Source organism: Gekko japonicus, unplaced genomic scaffold (genome assembly GCF_001447785.1).
Source record: "Gekko japonicus isolate JY-2015 unplaced genomic scaffold, Gekko_japonicus_V1.1 scaffold656, whole genome shotgun sequence".
Taxonomy (NCBI): Eukaryota; Metazoa; Chordata; class Lepidosauria; order Squamata; family Gekkonidae; genus Gekko; species Gekko japonicus.
Genome location: NW_015168067.1, coordinates 285,654 through 307,926, shown reverse-complemented (window position 1 = coordinate 307,926; position 22,273 = coordinate 285,654). Strand labels below are relative to the sequence as shown.

At 42.2% G+C, this 22,273-nt stretch overlaps 1 protein-coding gene across 2 annotated transcripts in view; it reads right to left on the bottom strand.

Annotated features, from left to right (window-relative positions):
- Window positions 1-22,273, bottom strand: part of SLC44A1 (solute carrier family 44 (choline transporter), member 1) — a 93,200-nt gene that overhangs the window by 55,578 nt on the left and 15,349 nt on the right. For both annotated transcript variants that reach the window (XM_015414576.1, XM_015414575.1), the window contains exons 2-3: window positions 10,837-10,926; window positions 9,091-9,233 (exon numbers count right to left, since the gene is read on the bottom strand). In XM_015414576.1, the coding sequence (XP_015270062.1) occupies window positions 9,091-9,233; window positions 10,837-10,926 (233 nt within the window). The remainder of the gene's footprint in view (window positions 1-9,090; window positions 9,234-10,836; window positions 10,927-22,273) is intronic.

Below are 22,273 nucleotides of genomic sequence, written 5' to 3'. Positions count from 1 at the left end.
AAAGAGAGGCACAAGAAACCCCAGGTGTCATCACTTAGATGGAGCTATAATCTCATGTCAAATTCTTTTTAAAATATGAGATTAATTTTTTAATTACGCAAGATAGCCCAAGACAGGTAAATCAGGATTTCTTTTTTTCCAATGCTATATCAGCTTTAATATGCAATTACCATAGTTCTTGCTGTTGCCAGCACAGGAAAAACAGACAGGCAAAAGCATAATGCAGCAACTTTGAAAACAAGTTTCACCAAACTCCAAATCTCTTGATTTCCTATCAAGTTTCTTAATAAAACCTTACATGCTAGAGCCCACAGTTGCTTTGGCTAGCATGTCACATACGCTGAATAGAAGGCTTTCAATGGAGTTGGGGCTCTCCGTTAAATTTCCACCATATTACTTAAGCATAAGGTTTCCTAATACTGAAACATGAAACCTTAAGCACAGCCTGCCTCAGCGGGGAGGGCGGGATATAAGTTAAACAAACAAACAAACAAATAAATACAATATGTACTAGTTCTTCTTGTTATTTGCACATTAAGAGATTAAAGGTAAAGGTTCCCTTGCTCAAAAGCTAGTCGAATCCAACTCCGGGGGGTGGTACTCATCATTTCCATGCCGAAGAGCCAGCAGTGTCCGAAGATGCTTCCATGGTCATGTGGCCGGCATAACTAAATGCTGAGGCACACAGAACGCTGTTACCTTCCCACCGAAGCAGTACCTATTTATCTACTTGTAATTTCTTGCTTTCGAACTGCTATGCTGGCAGGAGCTGGGGCCAGAGACGGGAGCTCGCTCCGTCACGTGGCACTAGGGTCTCGAACTGCCGAACTACAGACCTTCCAGTCTGCAGCTCAGCATCTTATTCTGAATTTTAATAGCAGAAAAAATTCAGTTTTATTTTTTCTAATCTACTCCCTCTAAGAATACTGTGAATACCATAGATATGAAGATGGGTCAATAATTAGTATATATACTGTTTGACTTCTCTTTAACAATTTTTTTCAATCCCCGTATTTATTTATTTATTTATTTATTCATTCATTCATTCATTCATTCATTCAACTTGATATACTGCCCTAACCCCCGTAGGGGTCTCTGTATTAAAGTGGAATACAGGAATGCAGTGGAAACTAAGGTTGTGCAGTGATTAAAGTGTCGGACTAGGGTCTGGGAAACCCAGGTTGAAATCCCTATCTGCCATGGAAGATCGCTGGGTGATCTGGCATCCATCACTCCCTCTCGGCCTAACCTACCTCACAGGGTTGTTGTGAAGATAAAACAGAGGAGAACGATGAAAGTTGCTTTGGATTCTCCTTGGGAATAAAGGCGGGATTGTAAAGCAAATAAATAAATTCTAACTTCTGTTCCTCACTCATTACCACTGAGACAGATTAACGCTTGTTAGCATGCCTATTAAGGGTGGAGTTGAAGGGGAAGCATCCTTTTACTACTTTAATAGATTATGAAGAAATATTCACTCCCTCCTTCTGTCCATGATGTTAATAGAGGTTTGCTTCTATACTACTACTATTAAATACATTCCAAGTTGCCAACCAGGATGAGTGAGGCGGCATTAATACTGAAAAAATGGGAAAGGGGATTAGAAGTTGGGATAGATTTCTTTTTGCTACCACACACTAACAAGGCTTCCCTGGCGAGATCTGGCTGTGCAAGAGCTGGGTGGAACTAAAGGCAAAATGAAACCAGAGACCTTGTTAGAAGGCTGCATCCTGTCCTGGCTGGTCTTCCCTTGCTCCAGTGCAGGCTTGGCTGATGATGGGTTCAGCAAACGTTCCAGGAAACTTTGCAGAAAGGCTGAGGAGCTCTTTGCTGTGCTCTACCTTCCCTGTGCCCCTAGTGCCTGCAGTCAGAACTGCACTAGGATTATTTTTTTTTTAATACCTTCTGTGTGAATACAGCATGCCACCGGCTTCAGTGGCCCTCCAGCTGACTCGGTCTCCCCCCAAATTCTATCCCCCCTCCCATGTCCCCCTCTGTTGACAGCATTGTCTATAAAAAAAAGTACAACAGCGTTTATAACTCCCACCCCATTCCAAAACAAAGTAGAAGTACAAGGGCTTTGTTGATGTGGATGGTATTACATTATAACATACATGCTAAAGAAAGGGAATCAAGGACTTCTATAGCCACTGCTAATCTTATTAAGAAAATGTTTGCCCCATCTGTGCTGTGAAGTCTACAGCCCACCGGAGAACAGCTTATTGCAGGCTTTTGCACCACTAAGAAAATTGAGGGTTAAAGGCGTTGCCCCATCTGTGCTGTGAAGTCTACAGCTTATTGCAGGCTTTTGCACCGCTAAGAAAATTGAGGGTTAAAGGCTGTCTACTATTCAAATTCTGAAATCATTATTCCCATTGTTATTATATCATCTTCCCCGCTACGTTCCTTCCTCATCCCAATTCACATTGCATTACCTGACGGTTTATGGAAGAGCCTAGGGTACGGTTTGCTTGGGGTTTTGTTGTTGTTCTGAAATACTACTATCAATAACTGCAGGACTGCTATCCAGCACAAGGGCAAAAGTTTTCCTTACTAATAGGCCTAAGAAATGTTTTGAATACCGCACATACAAATCAAAGATCTAAAACCCTTAACATTATAGATCTAAGGAGTTCACCTTTAAAAGCGCAGCAAGCTGTCGCAGTAACTAAACCAGTCTTGAATCAGAGGTTTACATACGTGCTGCCTAGGTTTTCCAATTCCATTGATTTCCTGTCATTCCTCGAGACGTCTCTATACCGCCAAACCACCATGATAAAGAAACAGCAAGCAGCATGCTCAGTGAGAGCCTCATTACGACAATTCAAAAAGGCAAGCTTGATCATTACCATATCTATACCAATTGTCCTCTGGGCTTACCATGCTAGCTCATATATTCTCTTAAGTGCTCTAAAGACACCTGCATCTCTCCTGCTCTCTCTTAATGCATTAAATACTCAAAGTGAGGAAACAGCTTTCTTCTTTTCTAATGTGTCCAACTGCTTATATGGAGAACCGCGGCTTATCCTTGGGTTCATGTGCTATTTAATGTTTTTCTCCAAGCCACATCAATACGCCTGCTGCTGTCAATGCCTGCAATATCCTCTATCATGCTATTTTCTTTATAAAAGACAGGTATGCTTTTTACAGGACTGCCATTACTGAGATCACGCACACAAAACGAAACTCAGAAAAGGGGCTATATAAATGCTAAGTATTACTAAACCTGTACTCCAAGCCCCTTCCTTAAATTGATCCTTTTGTAAAGTTTCCTCCAAACAACCAAGGTATCATTTCCAGAACTATCAGTAAGCCCTACTCCTTCAATCAAGTAGCCTTCTCCTGACATTTTTTCCCTCATTAGATGGCCTCAGGCAAGAACTATTCTCTCAGCCTCATGCACCCCACCCTGGTAGGAGGACAACAAAGGCTGACTTATGGGGCTGCTGTAAGGATTACTGAGGATGTACATGACACACTTTGAACATTTAAAATGAAATACTGCCTGTGTTTACTGGTTGGAAAGGTGGCAGCAAACACAGTGGTCCTGGAACTGATGCTGTGTGATGGAAATGACTTCTGAACTAGCTGAACTTTCCAGTTGTTTGTACAAAGTTAAACACTGTCTTCAAGAAGAACGTACTTGGTAGGTTCCATTTGAATATTTACTATTTTAACAAATCAATCTTTCTGAATATTTCTATTTTCTGAAATGGAAATTTTTGACTCATCGAAGTGTCTTCTACAGAAATGGGAAGAGAGTTAACAAATTCACAAGAAAGCTACAGCCTTTTCCTGCCTTTCTTCAGCTGCAAGTCAAGTTCCATTTCTTTTTAAAAAACAGAAACAAAAAACACTAAGTATTTCTCATTTTCCCCTAATGGGGTTCGAAAAGATGACATTAAAAAAAAAAGATTTTAACAAACATTTGGATAAAAAAGAAAGGATAGGAAAATTGTGTGCAGTATCTAATCTTACACTAAAACCATCTGCTGAGTCAAGCTGCTGAGCAGATGGAGAACTTTTTGCAGAAAACTCAAAAGAAATTAAAACAATATATGAAGTATGTTAACTCTACTAGCAATTAATACTGTACTACAGCAGTGGGGTTCCTGGACAGGGATAGGCACAAACCGCAAAAATGTGGTTCGGTTTGTACCTAAACCATGAACCAAACCACAAACCAGTTTGGTTTGTGGTTCATGGGCCCAGCAAACCTTGTTTAAATGATTGCAGTAGGGCCGCAGCCACGGGCCACGGTAGCAGCACAGCAGCCAGGCCCAGTCCAGGAGCCCAGGGTGGGGGGGCAGAGATGCCAGCAGGGAAGGAAGCTGCTCCAGCACAGGGACCATGTAGGTCTTCCAGCAGCAGCGGCAAAGCTGGGCCCAGCAAGAAGTGGGCCAGCCACAGGGGACACCCAACCCAAGTGGTCCCCCAAAATGCAGCAGCCTCCTTCCCTGATAGCACCCCCTCCCTGGGCTCCTGGGGCGGGCCCAGCCGCTGTACTGCTATGGCGGCCTTCTCCTCCGCCTTGCCACTGAGCACCTCAGCTGGCTGCCCCTTCTCCACTGCCAGCCTTTCCTCCTCTACCAGCCTCCTGAGTGAGTTCCCACTGGGAAGTCCAGGTGTCAGGGACATCCTCAGGTGACAGGGGAGGGCGGGTGAGCGCCCAGGCTCTTCTGGATCGCTGGGTGACAATAGAGAGGATTCCCCTGTTGAAATGGCACCCAGCCCCAACCCTAGACAGGCTCCCCATTTTCTGGCTGCACAAGAAAGCCCAAAACAGCTGAGCCGCGGGGAGTGCTCCCAGCCGCTCAGCTGTTTTTGCAGCTTTGTGCTGGAGCAGAGAGTCCCTTTAAATCCCTGCTTTCTGCTCTGGCCACAAACCAGCACAAGCCCCACAAACTGACTTAAAAGTTTGTGGAAGTCTGTGACGGTAGACCTGTCACGAACTTCAGTTTATGAACCACAAACAGGGCAAAATTCATCATAAATTTTGCTTTGTGGTTCAGTTTGTGCTCATCCCTATTCCTGGACCTGGCTAAAGGCCTTGGTCAAAAACATGATTTGATACATTATAGGATGCTGCAAGAAACTCTGAAACAAGCACCCATAATCTCATCTAAGGAATATGGTTTCTCGTATAGAAGAATAGTGGTACACTCTACAGACAACTCACATACAGAACTTTGCTCATTACGCTCACAAGGAATTTCAGAAGAGAGGGATAATTTGGAAATATGCCTTCTCACCCATCTCTCCATGATTCTTTAAGCTTTCAGGAGTTTAAGCAAGATGTTATCTTCTCTACCCCCCCAAAAAAACATCTCAACTGCTTTCAACATTCCAAGCTCTTGGATCATATTTATTCTGCCATCCTACACACAGCTGTATTCCACTCTAAACACATTCATTTCAATAGGCACAGACTGAAGTAAGTCTGCTCAGGATTCTACCACTAATCTTCACCAGATCATTTATTTGACATTTTCTCTTTTGCTTGTGGTTTAGTAGAGATACCTACTTAGTAAGAGAGCCAGTTTGGTGTAGTGGCTAAGAGCAGTGGACTCTAATCTAGAGAATGAGCTTTGATTCCCCACTCTTCCACATTAAGCCAGCTGGGTGACTTTGGGCCATATACAGTACATTCAGAGCTCTCTCGGCCCCTAAAAACAAGTTTAGCTTGCCAATCACAACGCTAAGAGCTAGAACTTGTGGCTGCCGAGGATCTCCTGGCTATTCTACGCACAGTATATAATAGTTACAAGAATGGGCACAGTAATAAGACCAATGAAAAAAGGAAAAAGAACTGTGACAATTTAGCGCTTGGTAATATATTCATAAATCATAATATACAATAACAGAAAATAAGTAATATATATAGTGAATGTAGACGGTGGTCTCCGGAATGGTGTGCCGTTTCGACAATGATCTTCTTCTGAACAAGGGTGTGTACAAAAACTGTCTTTCAACAATTCATTTCTCTTGGTGACGTATTGGAAATATACTGTTGATTCACTTCATCATGAGGCTATGCTTACAGCTATGTTCTTCAATGGGCTATAATTGCTGAAAAAAACAGAAACCCCATTCCAGAGACCACCGTCTACATTCACTATATATATTACTTATTTTCTGTTATTGTATATTATTTATTTATATCTATATCTTCAATTTCTACCCCGCTCCAACCCCAAAGGGTCTCTGAGCGGCTTACAAGTTCCAAATTTATCCCTAGCTAAGGCCACATGTCTACAGGGGTTGGGGCTGCCTACCGGCACCCAGGTGGCAGGGCTTGCTGTTTTTCTTGGTTGTACTCCCCAGGCGGTCTTTCGGGTGTCGGTGCTCGGTTCCTGGTGTGGTCGTTATGATTTATGAATATATTACCAAGCGCTAAATTGTCACAGTTCTTTTTCCTTTTTTCATTATTCTACGCACAGTGCCATAAGATAATGGATTCCTACTTTGTCTATGGCTGGCATGGGTAGTTTCTTTGTGACCAATGTAAGGGTACATTCTGTTAGACAGAATGATTTATGTCAGTGGTTCCCAACCTTTTCAAGTATGAGAACCCCTTTTTAACATCAAAGCATTTCTTAAACCCCACGCAACAGTGGTTGTTCTATTAATGTGCCTATGGATTCACAGACCACTTGCAATAACTTCGAGCCCACCAAGTTCAGAACCACTGATTTATACCATGTAACTGTCAAAACCAGACAGTAGAATCCCATGTTTTGATGTATTTTATACTGCTAATGACTTATCAGAAGTTGACCAAAGAGTTTCTTACAGCTCTGGGCCTGGCAACCATATCTGATTTTCCACCACTGCATGGACCAAAAGGGGGACAAAGGGATGAGCCACACTTTTACTATGCTAACACTTGACTCAAATATTTTTAGAAGGCTCTAAGCTGAACACTATTCCTTACAGTACAGCAAAACATATTACAAGGAGAAATGTCACCATTACATAGAAAACAATGCAATTTATTTTCCTTCCAAAGTCCCACTTCTTCCTTTGTCAAGCCTTCCAAAGTACAAAAAGTGATGGTTTGAACATAAAGAACCAGTAACAATGTGAAACAAAACCTTCCCGCTGCAACTGGGATCAGGGAACTATAATGTGAGGGGGGTGCAATGTGAGGCAGGGAGGGTAGAGAGAGGGATGGTCTGTGCCAGCAAAAACTGCCCTCTTTTCCCCCCAAGTGCCCATTCACCAGCAAAAAAATGAGGCTTGGATCAAACTAGATGCCCATGCCCACATTAACTTCCTTTCACCAGGTTTCTCTTTTGTTTTGCTGTAATTTGCTTTCCAAATTTCTGGAACCTGCTCACTGAATTTTGAAGAAAAGCAGCAAAGTTAGAAAGTGTAAATATAATCTATGATAAAAATGGGTGAAACACAAACGTACATTACTATTCAACAATTTGATTTTAATTATTATTCATTTCATATTGAATTAAAAATTTTGGCCTCTGTTCCTTAACACTTGGTTTTGACCTCTTATCCTTTTCATTTTGGCAAAGCAGCAACCGCAAAGTCATATTGTTAAAAGTAAAATCTCAGTAGCATGGTTCCCTTTTGACTTTCACTCAGCATGGGAAGCGGCTGTAGTTCAGTGAGTGAGCATCTGCCTGGCATATGGAAAGCCATGGGTTTAATGCCCAGCATCGCCAGCTAAAAGGACCAAGTAGTAGGTGATGTGAAAGACCTCTGCCTGAGACCCTGGAGGCAATAATGACCTTGATGAACCAATGCTCTGGTTCAGTATAAGGCTGCTTCATGTGTGTTCATGGGCTCCATGTTGCCAACAGCAGTTGTCACTACTCCTATATAGGACCTAGAGGGCTTCATATTCAAACATCTCTTTTTCATATTTGCAAAGAAAACAGCTTAGTAATACTTAAATATTACTCCCCAGAGCTTCACTTACTCATAAAACATTCAACACACCTTTACATACATTGGAGATGTACAAGTTCCAGCCTGCAATCACACAGACCTACCAGCCACTGTGATATCAAGGTCAGGGCACAGCTGCATCACAGATTCAAACTGGTTTAATAGTCCTCTCCTATCCCCAGGGAACTGCAGTTGTATGAGAGACTGCAGATTCTCAGTACCTTCACAGACAAGTCCCAGGATTGCTTGGGGTGGGTGGAGCCATGTTACATAATAGTAACCTCTACTTTGCAGTGTAAATATGCTCCAAGACATTTTCCCAAATGGAAATGGCATAGTTTTTCAAGCAGCAGCAGCCCTGGACTGGCAAGCACTCAGCATACTTCTGAAGAAAATCAACTTCTAACCAAGCTCAGGGAAAGACCCAAACTCTATACAGAGACTAATAGCATGACCATTTTTGTTACATTTTTACCCCATGGCTGCCCTGAAGGAACAACAGCATCCAGGAGTAGCAACAAGGGCTCTGAGAACTGTGAAGACAACGTCGAAACAGCATCTGCCTCACATTAACCTCGGCTACTGCTAATCACCAAGAAGGGAGCCATTGGGTTCTGTGACCAAAGTACAAGGGAAGCCCTGCAAAAATAGAGACAGAAGCTGGTAACTGTAGGCTCAGCAGCCATTCTGGGCAGGGCAGGGGGCTAACCTGTGGCCATTACAGTTCAAAGTACAAACCAACACCCAGAGCAGAAGCAGCAGGAGGCTAGACATTAAAATAGCAGCTGCCTACCATGCGTGTAGATGCACATGGGTACACGTGCACGCAAGCATGCATCTTGGTTACTTGTACTGGTTTTACAGGATATGTTTAGGCCAAATATGATGAAAAGGTAGGGCAAAAATCTTTTAAAAAGAGCAATTAAGAGATTCTGACTTGATACCTTGGAGTACTTTGTTCGCAGGGATGCAAATAGGTTAAACATTACATTCTTACAGGTATTCCAACAGAGGAGCCATTAATGAGAGAATGCCCCCCTGACAAACGTGTAGAAACTGACCTTCTACAAAGAAATCCATTATTATTCTCCTTAACCAAATCATTGTAATCCACAGCCAAATGAGAGCAGGCTGTATTTCCCTAGCTATTGAAACAAAAACAGCACTGAATCAGATACTCACTTCTTTTCTGTGAGGTCTAAACCACTGTTGTCTATTCCCTCTATTTTTACATTCTTGTGTCCGCAGATATTTCCGTAACTGTCATATCCTGAAGTCAATCTTGCAGCTGCTCCAGTAGCTATTGAAAAGCCACAAATAAGACCCTGGGAAAAAAGGAGAGGAGAACGAAAGCTTTCAATGGCAAACTGTATTAAAGAATACAGTTCTTTCTAACAACAGCCTCCCAACATGTCTGGCAGGTGTACAAAGCAGAAATGCTTCTGTTCCAATTTCACCCTCTCTTTGAAATGCATTTGATGTTTGTCACCTGATAAAGGAGACAGCATACCTAAAAATGGAATCTGCAGCATTACATATTATGTGAATATATATTAGTTACATAGAAGATGGAATATTAAAACTTTGCCTCTGTAGCATACAAAAAAAGAGATTTATGCAAAATAAACCCAGATATAAGATGGGGGCCTTGACCTGAGTTGCCATAAACAGGTGGCAACAGTGGCCAGGAGTGCATTTTATCAACCCCATTCAATACATTGGCTACAATGGTTTCTTGAGATATGAATCAGCCACTGTTCTGGCGATTGCCAAGTGGGACTACTGTAATACTGAGAAGGTGGTTCAGCAAAGCACAGCTAAGGCAGAATACAGCTGTTAGCCTTTCACTGGGGACAAATCACAGGGGTCATATCACACAGATTCCTGCTAAATTTCCAAGTCCAATTCAAGGTGTTGCTGATCATTTTAAAGCCCTACCCCATGGCCTGGTGTCATGCTGCCACCACCCAGTGACCATGACACCAATGAGGAGTGTAGGGCCGGAATGGATCTATCTGAGCCTGCTCCAGTATTTAAGAGATGAGTCTGGCACCGATAGCTGTCAGAACAAGTTATCAGCCGCCAAACTACCCAAGGGTCCTCCAGCAAAGCCAGCTGTGGAGACAGATCAGCTGTGCTGATAGGGATGCCATTCTAGAGGGACTCTTTATTTCTAAACTTGATTCTGCTTTGCAGGCACCTAGCCAGGAGAGGATACCTAAGTCCCTTGGGAGTGCTGCCTTCCACACGCACCCCCCCTGTCCCCCCAGAACAGCAGGAGAGAATCTTCTCCAGATGCCAAGGAGATTAAAATGTGTAAGTGCTCAAGTGGTGGTGATGGTGACACCACAAGAATGGAAAAGGTTCACCTTGACAACATCCTTGTACAGCTTTTTGTCACAGTTTAAGACAGCAATGTATCCCAACCACCAACCCCACTCGGGCTTTTGATATTCAAGTGCTAACTCTGGGATGACAGGAGAAGTCTGCTTTACTTCCAACAGTACTGGCTGATGTGCTAGTTTTTACATTTAAGCTTGTACTTTAACATGCATTCTGCCTAGAGCTCTTAAGGAACAACGTTTCAGGGGGGGAAAACATGAAAGGTTGAGAAGAAAGAGAAGAAACCCTCAATGCAAGCATGTTTTAAAGCAGCACTTAAACAGAGTGGGTCACATTCTGTGTTAAGAAGTGTGTTGACCAAAGGGGAACCTCACAGCAGTTCTTGACACCTGCAAAAGATAAACTGGTTATCACAAAACGCACTCAATCAGTCTAGCTAGTATTCTGTCACTGCTCTTTAGCAGGACCAAAGACACACCTTAAAATTAATCTTCTGACAACGAATCAAAGCGTCAGCTGAGTCTGGGGAGGGGGGCAGCAATACATGAGCAGGTGCCCTCTGAATGCGGTTCCTTTGTGACTTACCATTCCAACGCAGAACAGAATGAAGAGTAGCAGCCATGGGATATCTGTGCAGCTGCGATCCTCGAGAGGCTTCCACTCCCGCTTGGAGCTCTAGTATTGTGTAAGGAGGGAGGAACAGGGAACAGAAAAAAGAAGGACGGGGGAGGGAGAGAGAATATTGTTATGCGAGACTGTTCACATCTCAGTCCTGTACGCAGCAAAAGGTAAAGCTCAAGTTGCATTTGAGGATGGTGGGAATATCACAGGTTATGCTGCTGCCTACTCCAGTGATTCTAGCGCTGAGTGTTTGGAAGCATCTCGGAATTAATCTCTATGCTTGTTCTCATCAGAAAAGAATCAAGAGAGAAATTCACCAGGCACAAACAACTGGAGGCCAACTCACAGAGGCATGTGTGTCTCACTGGATCTCTCCCCCCTCACAAGTGAAAGAATGAACTGCCTCCATTGAAAAAAAAAAGTATGGTTTGAGATGATCAAATAATGAAGGTTTCTCCTTTTGCACACAGCAGTCATCACCTAATGAGCACAGTAATCAAGCGATGGATGTGCATGGCTACCAGGGGCTGGGTTTCATGAATTCTATACCCAGAAATATTCCAGTATGAAACATTAATTGCAAACTGAACCATGAAGTCAATTGTCACATTCATTTTCAAACACGTGCATTTGTAAACATCACAGTCTTCGTTTTCATGCATCTTCAGGATAAGTGTTGAAACTATACCCCTACATAAACCTGTCTGTCCAAGACAGTGACAACCACTCATGGGGCTTTTCTCCTACACATTGTTTTGTATGAGACACACACACACACTACATTCCCACACATCCTTGGACAAAATCTCCTGTACTACATCTGTTTTTCAAAGTAGCCCAAAACAATGGGCTAATGGGAAGTTATTAATTGGGTCAAGGCACTAAAGCAAGAACATACCAAAGAGAAAAGGACACCAAGACAACAATGAACAATGATGTGTTTAGATTCTTGAATGCAGTAGAAACTGTAAAGTAGCCTGGACAGTCAACACATTTGTATTTGAGAGTCCCTCCATAGCTTCTATATACACAGTAATCTTCTTTACGAAAAGGATAAATGCATAAGCTCCTCACAAACTACTCCATTCAAACACCACAGGCAGGATTAGCCTACAATACAGGGGAAAGATATACTGCTAATAAAAGCAATCACACTTCATTCTTGAAGGTGAGATTTGTTTCACTGTTAAGGTGAATCGTATCAGTACTGTTTAAATTTGGGGCTGACTTTTATGAAAAGACGACTTGCTTGCAGTTGGTGGGGCAACTTTTGTAAGAAAAAACATTTATTGCAATTTTTAAACTTTCCACATACAATTTTTGCTATCTGTGTACTTCAAAATAGCTAGTACTTAAAAACATCTGGTACGAGACCAGTGAGGATTCGTGGATGCAGAGAACTTCCTTCCCTCAGCCCCAAACTGCTCCTTCTTGCCTCATGCTGCTCCTGTTCTGCTTCCTCCAACTCAATCTTCCTGTCTGCCCTCCCATCCACGTACACTTCCTCACACCCAATGTCACCATCTCCAAATTTTCTCCATTCTGCTGTCCAGCACTTTCCCCACCTCCACTCTTATTCTGTTCTGATCCCCCCCTGCTGCCCAAGATTTACTTTAATCCCTTTTCTACTCCCCACTCTTGCTTTCCCCTCCAAATACCACCTCGTCCCTCCTTCCAGTGCTAGCTGCCATTTTGGATTGCTACAGCAACTTAAAATCCCCCCCCCCGAGTTCCCCCCACTATATGCGTAGAATACCTGCACATGTGCAAGAATTGCTGCTACAGTTTTAGGGTATTTTAAAAACTTTTTGCATTGTTCTGCAAATCTGGATCTGTTGTACAAATTTTTGATCTGTACCGTGTGTGTGTGTGTGTGTGAGTGTGTGAGTGAGCGAGAGAGAGAGAGAAAGAGAATGAACTCATGGCTATTAGAAATATGATCAATTCATCACAATTCAGATTCAAGCATGCAATAATTTTAAACTACCTTTCCTCAACAGCAGGATGGACCTGGAAAAAGGTGGACAATAAAGCGCATTTTATTATCTTGTAACCAAAAAGGTAAGCTTTAATAAATACCTTATTTATAGAGATAAGCTTGTTCATCTCCACCTACTCACAGGGAAGATCAGAACAGAATCCAGGGCAGATGCTTGCTGAATGAATTGTCAGAATGAACACCAGGCAATACTTGTCTATGTTTTTGGAAAGCACCTCTGAGGAAACAGTGTGTTCCCAGAGCTGCTTGCCACAGATTCCATTCTGGACAAATAAAGGGTTTCCATTGCAGTAAAGAACAAAGAAGTGAGTGAAACTTTGGAAGCTGAACCTCTGAAAAAAACTGAACTGTTTGATTATAGAGATCCGATAAGACTGGTAGGCCACGCTTTTTTGTTCTTACAGTTTCTGATAGTTCAGATTTCATAATTAGAACAACTTACTTAGACTGGTAGTCCACCATATACAGAAGACTCCAAACATACCACACTACTTTCTCCTACCAATCATTCTCAAGAACCATACAAGGCAGTAAGTAATACTGCTGCTGTGTATGTGTAATAGAACTAAAGCCAACAGGATCCACAATCCAGATACAAGAACACACACAACTGATATTCAAGCTGCTTTTTAAAATGCACTTTAGGGGGGAACACATGAAGGGACTCATTTCAAGGGGACCCCAAGTGATAAGTGTTTAACAAACTACTCCCATCAAAGACATCCAGCAAACAGACAGCTCAGTAGGGATTTGAATCCAAGTCTCTCCCAGTCAAACCCAACTGCTTTGTCCTCCTGACCAGATAACTGGTGTTTTTAAAGCACTTTCAGAGTTCTTCATTCTCATGACCACCTTCTCCCCATCACTCACACATACATGCCCTAAAACCCTTCACCAGACAATCAGTCACATTAGAAACAAGCAACGTTTCTTATTCTGTAATCTGCCTCGAGTCTTACTAAGAAAGGTGGACTACAAATGAAGGAAGTCAATACATGAAAATTATGCATGCAGGGTCAAGTTGTAAGACTTTGAAAATTTAAAGGATGGTCCTTACCTTACCCAATATATTTCCCCAAGCCTTTCTATATCAGCAAGGTTTACTTATGCAAGACCCTCCCCACCCTGGAGGTGCAAGAAAAGCAGGACCCAACTTTCTTCTACAGCCACAGAGGCACCTCAGAGACCAACAAGATTTTGGGGGGTATAAGCTTTTCAGACTCAACACTCCCTTCGTCAGATACAGATGGATCAATTTCTCTTGAGAACAAAGACATCCAGCAACATCCAGTAGGTCCTCAAGAATCACATTACAAGCAATTCCTACTCCAACTAAAGCTTGGAGAATTTTTACCCCTGCATTTCATGCCATATACTCGAAAAACCACCCTGAACTCTAGTGACAGCCGTTTAAAAACATCCAGTAGGTCCTCAAGAATCACATTACAAGCAATTCCTACTCCAACTAAAGCTTGGAGAATTTTTACCCCTGCATTTCATGCCATATACTCGAAAAAACCACCCTGAACTCTAGTGACAGCCGTTTAAATGAAATGCTCACTGAAAAATAGAGTTATGCCGAGTGAATGCTAGTTTGTTCGTCTGACTGCAACCTGGCAATGTCACAGCATTTTCCAAGCAATTTGCTGTCTTCCAAAAGTTGTGAAAGAGAAAATGGCATTCTATGTATTTCTGTTTCTCCTATTTCTGGACACAGGGGTTTTACTTGGCATGTCATTTTTCCCCCTAATTACCAGCTCCACCATTTCAATCTGAGAGGCAGGCTTTGGGATCACTTATTCATCTCACTTGATATTGTGCATTATAGATGTGAGGCAGATGAAATCATGCTTTTAGCCGTTTGGGGGTATATGAGTTGTTGGGTGTGCTTAGAAATAGTGTCATTCTAGCAAGGCTTTAGATGGTTTGAGCAGAGGAATTCAGGCATGTATACTGTTTCTAGCACAGGTGAGGAACTAAAGCTATGGTTGTATGACTCAGGCCAAAGCAGGATATAAACTACAGTGGACAGGACAGAAAACTAACCAGGAAGCAAAAAGCAGGCATGAGACCAGTCTCAGAAAATGCAGCAGGCAGCCTAGAGGCCTCCTTCTGTAATAAAATGCCCAAACTGAAGGAGGACTTAGCAGGTCATGAAGCTATATAGTAGGAAGCAGAGCAAGGCGGACTCTAAAAGCACAGGAGGATTACTATTATTATTGGCTATCAAGTCACATCTGATTTATGGCGACTCTGGAGGGTTTTCAAGACAAGAGACGATCAGAGGTGGTCCGTCATTGCCTGCCTCCACGCTGCAACCCTGGCACTCTTTGATGGTCTCCCATCCAAACACTAACCAGGGCCAACCCCTGCATAGCTTCTGAGATCTGATGAGGTCGGGCTAGCCTGGGCCAGCAGTATTTGTTACCTGGCTTAGTTCCAGTCTCTTATCCATGACCCACTGACATCAGACCTTGCCTGGCAGAACTTGAACCCAAGTAATTTGAGACCGCTAAACTGTCTTATCTCATGCTCTCAGGGAAACACTGACTTCCACATCGCATGTTTTGTATGAGCTGCTGTGGCACTTTCTAAACTGTCTCCTATCTTATTTCTCGGGTTCAGACTATGTTGCTGTACTGTAAAATATTCTCTAAGGCCACCTGATTTTTAAAGATTCACACCATTTGTACCAAAGGAAGCAGCCAGAGAAAAGGACAAAAGTTTGGATTTCACAATGGAGGACACAGATACTAATAAACATGTACAGCTTTTTATCCTCCTGCATGCTCCACCTGCAAAAGCAATCGTGTAATAGGATTTTTAAAAGCTAATGGAAAAGCTGGAAAGGGATTTGAGAGCCTATGCGATCACTCGCAGTTACTGTAAGTAATCCACTTCATTCTGCTAGGTTCATAGACAATGGTACACTTTCAAAGAGGAAAACACACACACACAAAAGGTGTGGTTTCAACAGGTGGCTAAAAGGCCACGGGGATGAACTAAACCCATATACATGATCCTTACACAGCTCTCCAGTGCTGCACCACGTAAAGCTTTACTGCTCCCCAAAATTAAATAAATAAAACCATCTGTATGATTAGAGCTGCAGATAATGCTTGTAATCCAAGCTATTTAAACTAGTTACTCCCCTTACTCTCCAAGACATCAAGAGAGCTCCAATGAGATCATGTATGGAATAAAAATGCAAATACGTTCCAGCTTAAAAACTATGCTTGTCCAAGCATCTTTAATATTTCATTTACGAGCACCACACCAGTTTTAATCCAAGTGCTGTTATTACTTGCTCTGCAGTCTGGCAGCAGCCCATTTTGCTCCAGCATTACTGAAGCACTATTAAAGCTGCAGCTGACAAGCCTGGCCGGCCGCCCAAAGTGATTTCAGCCTTTCCTCTCAGAATTAAGCCAGGAAATAAGCATCAGAGTTTGCCCTGCCACAATACAACCATTTTCTACTGGAAGTGCAAACTAGTTTAATGGACTAAGTGTTGCACAACCCTGCCCATCTTCACAACCTGTGGGAGACGTTACTGCAATCTCCATTTTAAAACATCTGACTGAAACTTTGTGAGAACTATGACAACAAGCACCAGACACATAATTGTAACTTCTTTGGTGCACTGATATTACACTTGATGGTATGTTGTCGTTTAGAATACATTTATTGCAATGCTTTATGCAAAGAACTTGCATCCATTTCACAAGAAGATGGGGCTCACCAACCCAGATTTCCTACCCTCTGCACAAAATGTTTATTCACAACAGAAAGCGTTAAATGAAGATTAACTCAGCTATTTACAGAGAGGAGATGAGGCAAAGGGCTCAATGTCACTTGACTGCTTGGGTGATCACTAACAGAGGCAACTGAAGATGTGGGAGAGAAAGACAACTGGTATAGCTCATTTGACGCATTGAGAGTAGTAGTTGTGCTTGTGGCAAGCGTGTCTTGGGAGAATAAAGTACGGGACAGGAGCTGTGGGTTTAATGCCTCCATGCAGATTACCTTTTCACTGCTAGATGAGGGCTGAGATCATACACCAAACACATAATGCAGCAAAGACCATCCCCAGTCACTATATTCTCCTTCACATATTTTCTCTCTAATGTTTCTCTTCAGGATTTCTTAGCAGCAGAGCTGGGCAAGCCTAGAAATATTCACATATCCAAACATACTCTGTATGAGGGATTCACTTTGTATGTTCATGAGCTTTAAATGCAGGGAACCAGTGCAAACTGCTAGCAGTTTTAGCTGCTTGTTTTACGATACCACCGCTTATTTGTTCTCAGCAAATGTAGCAGAAGTGGGAGGGATTATTACAGGCAAAATAAATAGCAACACTGTTCTCAGCACAGATGTTTGTTCTCACAGTTATTCTGAACGCTGGAATATATCACTTGAAGGATGTTATACCCTCAAATTTTCCTTTTAATGAGTTTGCTCTGACTGATACCTGAGATTTAAGACTAAAGAGAAACAGCCAAGGCAATGTTCTTGAACCATTGCTTTTAAGGAGCGGGCATAGTATATTAGATGAACCATCACCAGGGCTGCAAGGAATGGCACGGCCTGGCAACCGGCAGGAGATGGGGTAGTTACTGCAGGAGGGAGGCAATCTTCATTGCTGCACGATGACGTCATGTCTGACATGACCCGGAAGAGCTGACATTGCACCAGGGTGATGCTCTAGTACTTGCCCCAAAACTCTGGGCAAATGCTAGAACAGCACCCCAGTGTGATGTTGGCAGTTCCACTTTGCACCAGATGTCATTGAGCAGTGAGTCCCGCCCTGTTTTTGCCAGCCTGCTTCCATCCACCAGCCAGATCAGCATTGGCAGGCACTGGCAACAATTACCAGGAGCCTGGTAATAGTTACATGGTGAGTAAGGAATAACAGTAAGAGGCTGGCTCAAGTGGCTCAAGTGGTTAAAACGCTGAACTGCAGGCTGTGGAAGGTCGGTAGTTCAGCAGTTCGAGACCCGGGTGCCGCATGACGGAGTGAGCTCCCGTCTCTAGTTCCAGCTCCTGCCAACCTAGCAGTTCGAAAGCAAGGAATTGCAAGTAGATAAATAGGTACCACTTTGGTGGGAAGCTAACAGCGTTCCGTGCGCCTTGGTGTTTAGTCATGCCAGCCACATGACCACGGAAACGTCTTCGGACGGCGCTGGCTCTTCGGCTTTGAAACGGAGATGAGCCCCGCAACCCTAGAGTCGGATTCGACTGGCTTTCGAGCAAGGGAACCTTTACCTTTACTATAATGTAAAAGAGTACGTTTTCGTAGTAGAATAGCTTTCTAAAACAACATTTTCTGAAATAATTTCCCTTGGGCTCTTCTAGAAGTTCTTAGCTGAAGAAATAACTACATACGAGTATTAAGTCTTTCCTCTGTTAACAAGATTGCCTCCTCAGTCAGAATACACCGTATTTAGCAATGAACATGAAGTTGAGCAAACTTCAGAGGACGGCGGAAGACCAGAAGGCCTGGCGTGATCTGGTCCATGGGGTCGCAAAGAGTCGGACTCGACTGTGCGACTGAACAACACCCTTCCAAGAAACTTAACAGTTAAAGTTTAATCATGTTCAAAGGCAATGCACATTCCAGCAGTCTAACTTCAGAGTAAAAGGTATGTATAACTGAGTTCAGGTCTACAGATTTATTTACTTTCTTTGTGTGTAGCCCACCCTTTTCACTGATAACAGGTACTTAGGAGTCCACTACTTACTGTGCAAGCAACTGAAACCATCTTCCAAAGTAGATTAATTCGGCACACAAGATGGATTGGTATGAAGGAAAAAAGTATTGTTTCCACTGAAAATAAGGCCAATGCTTACAAATGTAATTCATTTATTTCTGTTTATTTCGTTAGATTTTTATCCCACCCTCCTCTGCACGCAGGGCTCAGGGCAGCTTACAACAGATGATAAACAGTTAAAATAGTTAAAACAATCTATCAACTAATTTATACAAACAATAGTAAGTCAGCATACAAGATGGCAAGAAGGCATAAGTACATAGTGCTCCAATAAGGCGTAAACAGAGGTGTGCGGTGATTAACTAGCTGGACAATGGGCAATCACCATTGATAATCTCTGATCAGATGTCACACCAGGCTAGAGTGGCGTGAGGCAGGGGAGGGCAATAAAACTAGACACCAATCACCTCAACCAAAGCCCTGTTGGAGCCATTTCCATTTTACAGGCCCTGCAGAACTGAAGAAGATCTCACAGGGCCCTGATCTCATTCGGGACAGTGTTCCACCAGGCCAGAGCAAGAAAAGCTCTGGCTCTGATCGAGGCTAAATGGATTTCCTTTGGGCAGGGACCACCAGCATCATAGAAGATCTTAACTGCTGACTAGGGATCTGAAAGAACCAGGAAAATGTAGTTTATGGTTCAGGAGGTTTGTTTGCAAACCGAACTCGTTTGTGGTCCCATAAACACCACTGAAAGGGACTGTAGTACCTTTCAATGGGGTTTACAGAAAGCCTGGAAAACAGCTGAGCCATTCAGCTGTTTTTCAAGCTGTCTTGCGCAGTCCCTTTGAAGTTTAAAGGGACTGCACAAGACAGCCTGAAACAGCTGAGTGGCAGGGAACAGGCTGCTCTCCACTGCTCAGCTGTTTTTGAGGCTTTTGTGGGGAAAGGAACAGGGGTTTACAGAGAGTCCCTGTAAACCCCTGCTTTCTGCTCAGTCCACAAATTGGCATGAACTGTTTTAAAAGTTCATGGAAGTTCATGATGGTAGACCCATCACGAACATCAGTTCACAAACCATGAACAGAGCAAAATTTGTGACGAACTTTGCTTCACGGTTCAGTTTGTGCCCATCCCTATTGCTGACTTAAGGAGAGAACTGGCCAAGTTTGATTTCCAAAGCCAAAGCTGCGCAACAGAAATGCAAAACAAGGTAGGTTTGTGGTTGTAAGGCACTGGGGCCACAGTCTAACAATGATATGCATTTTGACAAGAGGTATAAACACCCCCCCCCAACCTCCAGAAATATTCAGGAGAAAAGCAAAAAGTTTTTCCCTCACAAGGATTTTTTTGGCAGTCTCCCCATCCCCTGCTTCAAGAGTTTAATGGAAAAACTGGAAATTTGAAGAACTTAAAAAAAAAAAAAAAACCCCTACTATATTCTCTTTTTGGAATGAGTGAAATGCTTTTAAAGATAGTTTTATTCCCTTTAAATGTATATGATTTTATACGATAATCTATAGCATTAGCAAACAATTAACTCCAGTGTATGCTGTACACACACACAATATTTTTCAAGGAAACCATTAAATGTTACTAATCTTGTTCACAGTTATATGTATGATAACACACTAAGAGAGCAATTATTTCAATGGTGTAACATTTAACTCAGTAGCCAAATATGGTGCTAGTCCTACTGTGACTGAATTAGACTGTCTGCCCAAATTACACTTTGTTTTTTGTCTCCTACAAAATTTCTGATTTCTATTTTCAGTATTTTTCCTACCTCTTGGATGAAAAAAAAATTAAAATACATATAGTAATTTAACATAGCATGCAGTAGTTTACATTTCTCTCTAATACAATTCTGCTGGTTCAAAAATTAAGGCTTTTAAACTTTTAAATTGCATAAATAAGCCAAAGAGTATAATTGTATAAACTGTGTTAGAAATGATATACTTAATGGTGTTAAAGCAGTAAAATAAGTTTAGGCCTGGTGGAAAAGTAATTCTTACATATATTGTAAGTTCCCTTACTTTTCTGCTTTTCCAGAAAAAACCTCCCCTCCCCCAGCCCCAAGTCTTCAAATGTCCAGAAATTTTAGATTTCTAATTTGGACAAAACAAAAGCATCTTAGTAATCAAGGATCACAGCACACTGGGACAAAATACTTATTAAGCATTCAGTATTCTTTTAGAAGCCTTGACCTGGATCCCTCAGGCTAGCCTGATCTCATCAGATCCTGGACGCTAAGCAGGGCTAGCCCTAGTTAGAGAGCCAACAAGGCGTAGCAGTTTGGTGGACTTTGTTGTTGCCATCAAGTTACAGCTGATTTATGGCGACCCCAGTTTTCAAGGCAAGAGACTTGTAGGATCTGGGAAAGCCAGGTTCGAATCCCCATTCTGCCATGGAAACTTGCCGGATGACCTTGGGCCAGTCACATACTCTCAGCCTAAACTACCTCACAGTGTTGTTGTGAGGATAAAATGGAGAAAAGGAGAATGATTTAAGCCAGTTTGCTTCTCCACTGGGGAGAAAGGCAAGATATAAATTAAGTAAATAAATCATAGCATTTGGATGGGCGACCAACAAGAAAGTCCAGGAGGAGCATGGTGCAGAGTCAGGCAATGGCAAACCACCTCTGAACATCTCTTGCCTTGAAGACCCCACAGGGTCACCATAGGTCAGCTGACTTGACAGTAAAAGAAAATAAATATGTGGAAAACAAATGAACTATTTTCATATTTGGATAGCCACACTTCATTTATTTGTTTATTTAAACTTTTATATGCTGCCTTTCTTCTTGGTTCAAAGTACTTACAATAAATGCTCCAATTTGTTCCGAAGAGATCTATCAATATAAACAGCATGCACTTATAACAGAACCCCTACACCTAGGTGAGGTAGGACACACTAAAGGCCTTTCCAGACTACCAGTTCTTATTAGAGAGATGACTTGTTAGAGAGGTGACTTCAGCTGGCAGTTATGCATCAGATGCATGGGTACTACATTCCCCACTCCTCCAAACAATGAATGGACCAAATTTTGTACTAGGAATCAGTGTACTGCTAACATTAACAGAACATAAATGCTGCTATGGCCATACAAAGTGTGCTTGTGTAAGACTCAAGGATGCCAACGAAATACTGACTGCACTATGTAAGGGACTATGAACTAAACTAGTGCACAGAGGACATTATTAACTGTTCGCTATGTGTATTATCTTATTGTCACTATGTTATTTTCTGCTGATATACATAATTTTCTGCACTGTTATCTGTATTCCGTATCATGTCTAATATTCTATGCCTGTTTCAGATTTCTATAATCTTAGTCCTAGTAGAGATATCTCATCCTATTGATTGCATAGACCTACACTGTGTAATCAGTGTCAGTAAAAGAGGCAGATTATAAATGTAAGTAAAATAAAAGTGTGACAAGCAACATATCTTTCCTTCACCCATATACGTATGCATCTTTGCAGTTTTTAAAAAGAAATCTTTGCTATCTCTCTCCAGCATGGGAATATCCACACAGCCTTTAAACAAAGTAAGTAATAAATACGGGAATATCCACACAGCCTTTAAACAAAGTTATAAATATGAGTAAATTTAACTTCTCACCTTCTTCTCATCACCCCTGCACCTATTTAGTCAGGGGTTTTCAATGACTGTGTAGCTTTCTTCTCCA